At 33.8% G+C, this 12,917-nt stretch overlaps 3 protein-coding genes across 3 annotated transcripts; all 3 read right to left on the bottom strand.

The window, feature by feature from the left end:
* Positions 1 to 3,818: 3,818 nt before the first annotated feature.
* On the bottom strand, positions 3,819 to 4,820 carry HELRODRAFT_145739 (hypothetical protein; the record flags this gene model as incomplete). Its single annotated transcript, XM_009011754.1, has 3 exons — positions 3,819 to 3,943; positions 4,163 to 4,451; positions 4,695 to 4,820. Coding segments are annotated over 3 exons (540 nt in total), but the record flags the coding sequence as incomplete, so codon positions are not given.
* A 3,413-nt stretch (positions 4,821 to 8,233) lies between these two features.
* On the bottom strand, positions 8,234 to 9,258 carry HELRODRAFT_134485 (hypothetical protein; the record flags this gene model as incomplete). Its single annotated transcript, XM_009011755.1, has 3 exons — positions 8,234 to 8,464; positions 8,732 to 8,897; positions 9,038 to 9,258. Coding segments are annotated over 3 exons (618 nt in total), but the record flags the coding sequence as incomplete, so codon positions are not given.
* An 873-nt stretch (positions 9,259 to 10,131) lies between these two features.
* HELRODRAFT_166516 (hypothetical protein) lies at positions 10,132 to 11,946 on the bottom strand (the record flags this gene model as incomplete). The annotated part of the gene is made up of 6 exons (XM_009011756.1): positions 10,132 to 10,260; positions 10,653 to 10,738; positions 10,995 to 11,079; positions 11,238 to 11,438; positions 11,525 to 11,654; positions 11,816 to 11,946. The coding sequence occupies 6 exons, from the start codon at positions 11,944 to 11,946 to the stop codon at positions 10,132 to 10,134; spliced, it is 762 nt and encodes a 253-aa protein (XP_009010004.1).
* Between the last annotated feature and the right edge of the window lie 971 nt (positions 11,947 to 12,917).

A 12,917-nucleotide genomic window follows, 5' to 3' on the forward strand; every position in this document is an offset into this window, starting at 1 on the left:
TAAGTTTATTTTGATTTTAATAAACTAAACGTTCACCAAAAAAAAACTTTAGTGAGAAAAATCGAAAAAACGAACTACAAACATATTAACGCCAAACATTCGGTAGAATTTATAGAATATTGTAAAAATATATATATATATATATCATTAACCTGAATATCGGCCCAGCATTATTTAAGGTGAATATATTATATTTGACGCAAACATTTCAGGACATAATCGATGTTAATTTCAAGTACTATATTTCAATTCTCATACTAAGATTCCATCATTATATATATATATAATATATATATTATATAAATAAATATATATATATATATAAACACACACACACACACACACACATATATATATATATTAATGCAGTAATTTATAAAAGTTACAAAATTTCTAGCGTAGGATAGTTTTTTTTATTACGTTTCTCAGCATTTTAAACCAAAATAAATAAAAAATGATTGAAAATCACAAAAAGGAGTAAATGCAATTCACGCACTACTTGATAGAAAAATGTTATCAAAATTTTAATGAATAATTTGAATAAAAATCGTTCTGAAAATTCTATCTTATGTTTATTTTTTTTTTACAAATTTAACATATTCAAAACGTCATTTTGAGGCCTAAAAAGCAATAAAATAAAAATTTTTACTTTCGCTATCAGCTGATTAAAAAAAATTAATTTCCGGCGTTTTAGATACCAAAAACCATAAATCACCAAAAACAATAGAACCATAATCGGAGTTATCAGCGCCTTAATCGTCGTTTATCAAAAACTTACTGTAAAAAAATGTAACAAAAAATTTTGTAATGAAAGATCAAAACGAATTAAAGCTAATGGAAGAATTAAAAAAGGAAAGATTAACTCATTGTAAATTTCTAACATGATCGTCGACATCATCACCAACATCCTTCACGATAATCATTACCTGATAATAATAACCATCATTATCATCATCACCATTATCATTCGATTTAAAGAAAGCTTCAACTATTTCAACAAATTTAATTAATGTAATATCAAGCATATTAATCTGACTAATTTCCCGCAAGAATGTTTTCCTCACGCACACACTCACACACGCACACAAACACACACAATATATTTTAGACACACATATGCAAGCACGATTCATTTTCGAATGAAAAAAAATATTATTATTACAGATGGAATTTTTAAAAAAAGTAATAGCAATCTACAAACAATATGTATATATGTGTCAGTGTATGTGTGTGTGTATGTTTTCTAACTATTTTGTCTATTTCACAAAAGATACAAATATTTATTTGAAATAATAGAAAGGGGATACAGAAACAACAAAACAAATTCACTACTTATCTATCTTACAATTTACGCATATGTATATATAATTAAACAATTCTATTAATCATTAAGATTATTCATTTAATTATCTATCTATTGACGTCATCGTTATTAACGTTTTGACGCCATTATAGCTGATGATGATGATGATGATGACGACGACGTTTTTGTTGCGGCTGTGGTCGATGATGACGTCATCATTGTGGCTGTTGTGGTTGCTTTTGTAATTTGCCACTATTAAATTTTGAATTTTGTCGCCAATTATTATTATTATTATAAATATTGATATTATTATTATTATTGTTGTTATTAGAAGCAACAACACTGAAATTAGTAGTGCTAGTTGTCGTTGAAGCAGTGCTGAAAAGTGAACTTTGTTGGGAAATCACTCTACTGCTGCCGTTGTTGTTGTTGCTGAAATTTTTATACTCAAAACTTTTAACAACATTTTTGACACCTGAGATTTTGTAAGAACCATTTTGTTGGTTGTTAACTGTTGTTGTTGTTGCTATTGTTGGAGTTGATGTTGTTGATGTGAATATTGCTGTCGTTGATGTTGTGGTGGCTGATGTAGCGGCGGCAGCAGCAGCAGCAGTAGTAGTGGCAAAGCCTGGCGACTTTGGTGCATTATTTATTGGCAATTTGACGGGACTCTTCTTTGGGATCATTCGAGGCGCTGGTGATGAATTAAAAGTTGTTGTTGATACTTGTGTCGTTGTTGTTGTCATCAATGTTTTTGTCGTTGTTGCTGAGTTTGTTGTTTTTGTATACGTTGATGTGATAAATGAAGATGATACAGGTACAAAAGGTGAGATTGTTGGCGTTGAACACAAGGATGGTGACACTCCTGTGGAAACGGCTGGCAATATCGTTGGGTCTAATACTTTTGAATGGCTATTATTTGTTGCTACTACTGCTGTTGTTGTTGTTATAGTTGATGTTGTTGACGTTATCAAGTATGCAGTTGATGTTGCAAGATATGCAGTTGTCTTTGGAAAATGAAGAGTTGTTGTAGTTGCTTTTCTAACCGAGAGAGTAGGGAAACATTCAGACGAAAATACATTCTGATTTCTCCCATCGACACCTAATCCAGCTTCATCATTTGACGATGACGTTGAAATGACGTCACTAGTTACTTTTTTATCATTCTCGACGAAATTGCTGGTTGATCTCCTCTTTATGACAGCACAATTTACTGAGTAATCATTTGCAGCAGCAGCAGGAGAAGTAGCAGAAGAAGCAGCAGCAGCAGAAGTAGGGTAACAAGCATTGACAGGCTTGTAGAAATAATTGATGTCATCCTTGTTAATCATCGTTTTGTTAATGTCATCGTTGATATCGTTACTTCCATTGCTGACGTCATCAAAGTCGTTGTTGTTGTTGTTAACGCTGTTGATGCTATTTAGGTTTACAGAACTACAATTTGTTGGGCCAGTAACAACAGAATTCATGACCATTTTACCATCATTCTTAGCGTGTAATAGCCCCCTCTTAGTGGCCACAACGACGCCACTACCACCGTTAGTAGTACCAGCAACGGCACCGCGACCACCGCCAGCGACGTCGCCACGACCACCGCCACCACCACCACCACCAACGTTATCATCATCCTCAGCAAAGTTCATCACATCGTCTTCATCATTCGCACTGACGTCATTACTTATGATGTCATCAGCATATCTTTCACCATCTCCATCATAGTTATCGGTGAGAGTAACATTATTAACATTAATACCATTACAACCCTCATTATTATTACTATTACTATTGTTATTATTATTGTAATTATTATTATTATTATTATTGTTGTTGTTGTTGTTACTATTATCGTTAACCGTTGCCATGGGAACGGAGTCAGTGGACCCGATCGATGTTTTGATGATTCGCTTTCGAATGCGTGGCGGAGGATCCAAGGTCGTGTAAACCGGCACCCCGTCCAGATAGTGGTCCGTCGTGTCGTCGCAATCTGATTGGTCGGTTGTGGGTTGGGATTAGAACATTGACTGATTGATTTTTAGTTTTTTTTTCAAGAGGGTGGAATAGGATAGGTTGATAAAAAAAATGTAGAGACAATAATTTGAAATTTTTTAAATTCTTCAACAGGTTAAGTGAAATTTGAAGCATTTAAAAGCATAACGTGTTAAAAATAATGAGAAATTGATAAAGATCGTTTCGAATCACCAACGAATCACAGACCTCCATCCAGCAAATCATCCAATGAATGACTCGTTATAGCCCTTGATATCCTCTTACTCTCGACTTGATTGGTCGGAGATGCGGCTGTCGTCGTCGCCGTCGATGCGGCTTGACAAAGCTGCTGCCTCTCAGTCAGCAATGCATTCAGCCAGGGTTTGTTTATTATCGTGGAAACAGGAATTGAAATACTACGTAATTGTACAGATGATGATGATGATGGCTGTACATTATCATCCTTAGAAGCAACAACAGGAGCAGCAGTAGCAGCAGTAGCAGCAGTAGCAGCTGCTTCATTGTGATTGGTCACCCTTTTTTGGTAGAAGAGGAGGTACGCAGACCTAGTGACAACTTCTTCCTCTTTTATTGGTGTGGCTTTGCTGTCGTTGAAGAGGCACCACATGCCAGTGGCTGGGTTCTTGCAGAAAGCTGCAACAAAGTACATATTCAACATTACTGTTCATCATTTTTTCATAATTGATCCTTCGTTATTACTTCGCTATTTCACCAAATTTTAGACTCAACTAAGTTAAATTAGTCATATGCATAGCTACGTTATGCTGATTGAATAGGACTCATCCAACGACACTTATGTAAACTTATTATAAAAAGCTCTCCAGTAGAAAAATTAAATCACTTGTTACCAACCTGTATAATGCCCTCCCTGCATATCTCCATAGTGATTGCAGACAGCATACAAATCATAGACAGAATCATCGGCAGACGCCTTCCCGTTCAACCTCCACGACAACCAGCTGTTGTTTTGTTGATGGTTTTTTCCCTTGAGCTGCTGAAGCATAGCTGCATTCCAGCTGTTAGAGATGGAGGAAGTAGCCGAGATTGTAGCTGCGTTAGTGGCGCGCATGTGGTAGTTGAGGTCGAGTCCAGTGATGGGAAACATGATGAGGTTGTTCAACTTGCTGTGGTGCTCGTGGTCCTATAAAAAATGTTCATCCATTTTATTTATCTCTGTTAAATATCACCACACACTGTTCAAACAAGATTAATTTGTACTTACCAAAAAAAAAATAATAATAACAATCTCAACATGTTTGTTAGTACTCCCAGATGGAAAAGCATAGATACACACAGATACAAACGTGAACACACACACACGCGTAGAAACAGAGAAACAAACACAAATACAAAAACATACAGACGAGCAAGCAGATATACAAACCTGCCTAAACCTTTTAAGATGAATGACCAAAATTTCGGGAAGTGACCAAAGGGTGAGACTTTTGGTAGTGCCCTGCTGGAAGGCCCTACAATTTGGACAGTGCCAAGCATCCTCACCACTCAGCTGGCAATATAATTATAACATTTATTATTATATTATATTATTTTAAATATTTTATTTTATATTTATATTTTATATATATATTTTATATTTTCTATCTATTTTATAACAGTAGCACCATTCTATTCACATGTAAATAAGTTGGTTGGTCAATTAACCAGTTGGTTAACTGCAATCACCATAATACGTCATCATTATTAATGTAATTATTATTATTATTCTTCCTTTTTCTATCGCATGAACTAACTAATGGTATAGTCCTAAAATCATGTGTTACAAAAACACAACGTAATCATATAATTATTATACTTAATTAGTTAATTATTCGTTATAATTTATCCTATTTACAATCATTAATTTACTATCATAATTAATTAATTAATTAATTACCTTTCATTCATTCACTCATCTGAGCATAATAAAATACATCAAAACGTAAAAATGCACATATACATACAGATGTCTATGAAAATATATGTAAATATAAAACCCTGTATAAACACGTACACAAACAGGCACACACACACACACATACATACACGTACACACCAACTCACACACACACACACACACACACATACATACACACCAACTAACACACACACACACACATACATACTCGTACAAACACACCAACAAACACACGCACACGTACACACACACGCACACACTCTAAACTATTCAATGACAGGAAATAACAAACGTTGTTTTTCAGTCCTTATACAAATCATATTATATATTATCACATTGGTATTGTCAACAAAAAATAAAAAATAATGACATTAATAATAGCAACAATAACAAAAATAGTAACAATAACAACAACAACAATAATATTAATAATAACAATAAAAACACCTTTTCTTCTTGGGTGTAGACCTGAAAGCACTCATCCAGTGTTCCCAGGTTCGAATGCATCTGCAGCGACTTCACTTCGGCCACACTTTCGTCATCTTTCACGTTTTCTTGCAGTAGGATGCTTCGAAATGAAATTAATTATAAAAAACTTTAACGTGAAAAAGTTAAACAGATCAGTCAAGTTTCTGATGTGTTGTTTATTACAAACCATTATTGAGTCAATGTTTTAACCTCAGATGCGTTAGTCAATAAACTGACTGAAAGTACTAAACTAAATACTAAATATCAATCAACCAATCGAAATTCCACTGACCAATGAGGAGAAGGGAGAGGGTTGTACCATTTGACCAGCAACTTCAAAATCGGAGAGATGCCAGCATTCAGGGAGTAATACAAAGATCTTTAAAACAAAGTATGTAGCAAAATAAAAAAGCAAAGAAGCATAAAACAAACAAATAAATAAATAAAAAAGCGACTCAATTGATTGAAAATAAATTTTTAAAATTTTAAATTTCCTCACCGTTTTATTTGTTCATTTATAAAAGGTTGGATCACATTGACGTCGTTGTCAACGTCATCAATGACGTCACTGGCTTCAACAGTAGCAGTAGTAGTAGCAGCGGTAGTAGTAGTAGTCGTAGTAGTTGTATTTTGTTTTTCACCTTTTAGTTGTATTACATTGTTATCCAAGGTGATTTCATAATTCATCTGAATTAAATTTTAATTATAAAAAGATCAATCAATTATTAGTCGTTAAATTGGTCAATCAGCAACTCATTCATTCGTTCATTCATTCATTAATTCATTCATTCAAACAGTTAGTCAGTCAACCAACCAATCAACCTATTAATTAATTAATTAAGATAATTTTCATTAAAAAATTTATCAGTTATATCAGTAGCCATAGAAATAATTGACTGATTGAAAGATTGATTGACTTGATTGTCTAACTGGAGTGACTGAATGACGGATATATTGAATGAATGAATCAAACGTCATATAAACCAACGAAGACATTTTAATCTAACAACAAACAAACAAACAAAACACACCAAAAAACAAAAAAAAACCTTGAAGCCATGATGATGATGATCTTCAATGACATCATCATCATCATAAATAACATCATCATCACCATCATCACCCTCAATGGCCCCAATCGAATTCCTGATGTACGAGTCCAATTGTCGACAGGTCATCAGATTTGAAACCTCTATCACATAAGGGATACTACACCTACAATTTTAATAATTAGGTAGTAAATTTCTATACACATAAACTTGTATAAAGTTAAAATATTGAATGCAGAATATCAAACTAACTTCACATCCTTATCACCGTCAGAGCATAACTGATGTATTAGTACAATCAGGGTTGAATTATCAAGAGCAGAATCACCACCACCATAATCATCTTCCTCATCATTTATTTTATTATCCGTAGGAACTTTGTCATTCTTACTAGCATTATTACTTTTAATGTAATCAGAATTATTCTCATTGTTATCGTAGTCATTATTACTTCTATTATTGTTGTTGTTGATGTAGGCGTTGTTGTTGTTGTCACTGCTAACATCAACAACGCCATTGTAATTACTATGATTAATGTTGTTTTGCTCTGTGACATTTTGTACTGTATTGTTGTTATAATAATTACTGCTGTTATTATTATTGTTGTTGTTGTTGTTATTGCTATTCCTGGTGATGATTTCATTTGTATCTTTGGTGTTGAGATTATTAGGTGACAACGTGGTGGAAGCGGAGTTAGTTGAGTGACAGCTAATTAGCATATTTTGATTGACATCTGCAGGGTCGTTTGAGATAGATTGTGATTGTTGTTGCTGGTGTTGTTGTAGATGTGGATGATTTTGTTGTTGTTGTAGTTGACGTTGCCGTCGTTGTTGAAAGCAAATCTGTCTATCTGGAATTTGAATGGCATAAATCTTTTCATTGTTTATCGGGTCGCTGAGCAGTTTGTAATCCTCCAAAATCTGGAAATCCCCGTTTCCTCTTGATTCTATAATTAGCAGCTACATCACGTGATTAAAAGGTTAAAAATATAGATCTAACTAATAAATCAATTTACAAAGAACAATTTTTTTTCCATTCATCTGAACAACAAAAACTCACTTTATCAGTACTGCAGTGAAATTTAAAATCATCATCATCATCGTCCTCTTCATCGTCATCATCATCAGCAGCAACTTTACAATAGGCAATGAAATTTGTATTCATATTATTATTATTCATATTATTATTTTTGTTATTGCATTTTTTATTCTGGTTGCTACTATCAACCAGGGCATTTTTCAAATCCCTGACGGTGTGACCTCTATCCAGACCGACACCCTTTCTTCGTGTTCTCCATTTTAGCTTCCTCCTCTTTCTTTCAGATCTATCTCCCTCACCAAGCCCAACAACATTAACATTATTTACATCAGCTATGCTGCTATTATTAACGTCGTTATTACGAAAACCATCACACGGTGTTGCTATATTTGATTTTTTCGTTCGTCGTCGTCGTTTGATGCATGTGACCAGGACATATTGGACCGGGGATGTGCGAGGAATGGGCAACGAGACAGAGAGGAAAGGATCAAAAGTGTTGCTCTGCTGACTGCAACTAGGGCAGGTCAGGGAGGATCGATACATGGCTTGGAAGAGGTCGTGGATGAAACTGTTGTTGCATCTCGAATGGTTGGCCATTGCTTCTGCTGCTACGTCGTCGTCACATCGACCGATGCTACTCTGTTTGGTTGTGTGTGTGTTTTTGTATATTGATATGTATTGTTGCTTCAGTTGATGTGACAAGAATTGGTGGTGACAGTTTGATTTATGCAACATGACAAATGTGCTCAGTGAAATTTGATGTATAAACATGGTGATGCTGGCTGACTGGCTGGCTGTTGTTATGATGTGATGTGGATCTATATTACAAAAGCAATATTGATGAGGAAGTTATTGATTAAACTAGAAAGTAAAAATTTCACTTCAAAACAGTTGAAAAAAACAACTTTTCAACAAATTTAAATTAAAACATAATAAGAAATAGTTTCAAACCTTGTTGGCCCTGTATTTCTTCTTGGTGGCAATGTTCAAATCTTCATGAACCTTATCGAGGAGCCAGATGAGGAACTCTTGAACATCATGTTGGAAGTTTCCTCTGTACTGACTGCCATATTTGGAGACAATTGCCTTGAAATCAGTTGACTTGTCCGCTGTGTACCTAATTGTTATTTATGAGGAAGATTTCACAAGTCATTCTACATAATAATAAATAGAAATCACTAAATTGATTAAAAATGGAACAAAATAAATTCTTAAAACACCCTAAAATTAACTTTACTAAGCTATCAAATAAATTACACTAACTGATTCATCCATAAACTTTTGAGTAGGACGGCCAAGCTTTCAGTGAGTTCTCCCTTGGTACCAAACCTCTTAGCATTATACTTATTGGCTCTTTTGATGTCCTCCTTGTACTGCTCACAGAGGAAGTAACTCAACAGTGGTTCTGTGTTGCTCAAGCATTGTATCACAGCATTCATGAAGCAGGTGTTGCCGTGGTTTTGAATGCCTACTATGCCGGGTACTTCATTTAACTTCACGTAACCATTGTTGCAGTTCAATTCCGTGAAGGATCTATCTAACGTGTTGCTGTTGCTGGCATTGGAACTGTTGTCTGACTTGCGACCCAATGTCAATTGGTCAGTGGTTCCTGAGGAAGAGTTGCTGGCAGATGAAGAGGAACTTTTTGAAGTGAGTTTTATTTTGACTCCGTTAGAAGCAGCAGACGACAACTGGCGTGCGACTCTCTGAATGAAGGAGCCAACGGATTTGAACACTTTCTTTGCTTTTAGTTTTCCCTCCATGGATGAAGCATTGTATGAATGCATGGAGAAATTTTCGGGCAACGAATCGACTTTTCGATTAGCAAAATTGAAATTTTCCGATGCGTCCATCTGGTTGTCGACGTCGTTGACGTCACTAACGTCAACCTCTCTACTTTCCTTGATGTATCTCGGCAGACTCAAACTTCCTGACTTTGAACTGGCCGTCCTGCCGACGTCCCCATCATTTTGATTAACATCATCTTCTACAGGTAAATTGTGTCCGCCTAAAACAACCATATTTTTCTCCATTTTATAAAAACAAAATAAAATAATTCATTCGCTCGTCACACGAACCACGATATGCACAGACATCGTCATATCATATGCAATGAAAATGTACACGAAACTACATTTAGTAGAGTGTTTAAAACAAGCTTATTCGATTTAATTTCGTTTGGAACCGAAAGGTTCTAAAAATAATTTTCAAAATCGCCTAACGCCACTAAGTTGTAGACAAAAGCCGACGCAGAATTAAGGCGAAAATGTTAATAAAATTTATTAAATAAAAAGAGACTCAATGTCGTAAACAAGAAAAATAAAGCAAATATGAAAAACGTTTAAAAAAAGTCATTCAATCTTTTCCTCGTCATCTTTCACAGTCTTCAGATTGACAACTTCCACAGAACCCTTGCCTTTGGAGTCAGTTGAAACGACGTTACTAACTTCACGAAACGCTCCGGGATCGACGAGGAAGACCTTGAAATGCAAGTAAAGCAGATCACATCAATGCACATTACGGGCACCGAGTAAAAGTCGTTACATGACAATTTGCCACGTTATGGCCTAATGGTTAAGGTTGCCTGGTCCCATTATGCAGTGACCGGGTTTGAATACGGCAAAAGATATCCTCGCCTATCACATGCATTGTAAACGAAACATGCGTCGTTTGGCATGTGATCATAAAGTCTTTGATTCCTCTGAACGTTGGTACAGTGTAATAGGTAGGTAGACCTTAAACAGGCAGGTGCACAAATAGTTTCATCAACAGATGAACTATATATTACAATAACACAAAATAGTTTTGCGTAAACATCTTTCAATTGATTCAGTTAATTTGATTGAATAGAGTAGTTGACTCATTAACTTACCATGTGGAGATCATCATCGAATGCATCCTCTTCAATTTTTGAAGCCAACTTTCTTATCTTCTCTCTAACTTTCTTACCATCTTTAGCTGTGAAATGGTTGAAGTGTTTACAAAATAACATTGTAATGCCGAAAATGCACAAAACAAATCATTGCATTTGCTACAAATTGCTACCTGAAAGTAACTGACTAAGTAACACAGTGTGGAGTATTAAAGAAAAGATAAAAGCAAAAGCAGCATGCAACAACTGATTAAATAAGTCATTTTCAAATAATTATTTCCTATTTTTTTAAATGAACATTTTTAACGAACTAAAAATCAGCAGATGATTATTGACACAAACCTGGGACATGGACTTTTAGCCTCATTTGAGCTCTTTGAATTTTTATATTTCCTGAAGCCATGAGCAGCTTGATTGCTTCTAATGCCTTGAGAAATGACACATTCAACTCAAGTTAATATACTTATAAAAAATTCTAAGCATTCAATACATAAAAATCATTTTATCAAAGATGTATATAAATTAAGCTTCACTATTAAGTGAACAATTCAGAAGAATATTAGTAAGGAAAGCAGAGAAATTTACTTGTTGTTTAGAGTTTTTGTTGGGTTTGACAGAAAAGTGAATGTCTTTCAATGTTCTTTCTATGAGAGTAACAGGGTAAGGTCTGTTCGTGTCTGGATTGATGCATTTGTCAGCCACTACTGTTGCTATGTCTCTGAAGGATGATTCTATGTTGGCACTCCTCTCTTTTTCTGAAACTTGTAACTCACCTTTTGACAAGATCTTTAAAACATATAGTTTAGTATAGTCAGATTAGATGAATTATAAAAGACATATGAATTATTAGTAATAACAATTTGATTAAAAACCTGTAAGCAAATTTCTTTTTGGTCATCTGTGCCAAATGCAGCTTTTAGATCATCTGACTTTGCCATCTGCCCTTTTGATACATTCATGAAAACCATGTTTGTTTGTAAAACTTCATTTATATCGGTTTCTCTGCAATTTAAAAAGACGTTTCAAAAAATATAAATGATATTGAAAATTTTAAATCAAAAATTTTACAAAAATATATTATTGCCACAGCCAGTAAACATAATAATAACATAAATAATGATAATCATCAGAAAATAAACATCAGAAAAGAATGCATCACCGACACTTTACTTCTCCATGACGTCACTTTGTTGGGGTAGCATGCGATTTCGAAACGTTTTCCACCCTTCTTTAATCTCACAACAGCCACGTTTGTCAATCTTTTCTGGTTCGTTGGAGTGAAAATTCCTGCCATGGTCTTCCTTGGAATATTGTTTCGCAATACGATTACTATGACACTCGAAATTAGATTGATGTTAAACTTTAATTTTATTTAATAAATATATAAATATCATATATAATTATATATTTATATATAATTATATATATATATATTGGATCATAAATATAAATTTAGCGTTAGAATTTGTTTGTGTTTGTTACGTAAATGCATTGAATCACATAGAAAAAAGATATCTACCATGCATTATTTACCATCTGCACGCTAAACTACATATATATGACAAATATATATATATAGCCCGAACTTTGTATTCTTAACAGTAATTCATTTTAAATTTTAGAAAGATATATAATGAAACACGTTTGTTATAACTGGCTGTCAAAATACATTTTAACATGGGGTAAGTAAATTTTAAATACTATAGTGAGAATAATTCAAATTAATTTACGATCTTCACATAAAATTCTATTCTACTTGAAATATTTTTTTAAAGAAATTGAACTATAGCATCTGAACTAAACGTGAAATTGGAAGTATTTATGTCAAATAGTTACTTGCTATCAATATTACTTGCTATTTGTATTTGATGATTTTTTTGTATAATATATGTATAATGTAAGGAAAGTGTGACTAATATTAATTTGTTGTTGCCTCTACGTAGAGCTTTTGATAGGAAGAATACGATACAATAAAAACAATCCCAGTTTAAATCCAATTCTATGCTATTTTTAAATGTAGTTTAAGCAAAATTAATTTATTCGTATGTCTTGTAGTCTATTTTTCATCAAATATGCTTGTTACTGCATTTGGATTCTATATAGTATAATAATTTGTACAAGTATGTAAAATTTCAAAGGTTTATTTTATGGCACCTATTGTATAAAAAGTTTCCTGGATTAATTTCTTGCCGTTTTGACTTTGCTAACGTTAAAATAACATTTCCAGCCTCTTAAAATTTGTCGGATTTTATCTGAAACATGATT

The sequence above is a fragment of the Helobdella robusta genome, assembly GCF_000326865.2.
Source record: "Helobdella robusta unplaced genomic scaffold HELROscaffold_10, whole genome shotgun sequence".
NCBI classification, from domain to species: domain Eukaryota; kingdom Metazoa; phylum Annelida; class Clitellata; order Rhynchobdellida; family Glossiphoniidae; genus Helobdella; species Helobdella robusta.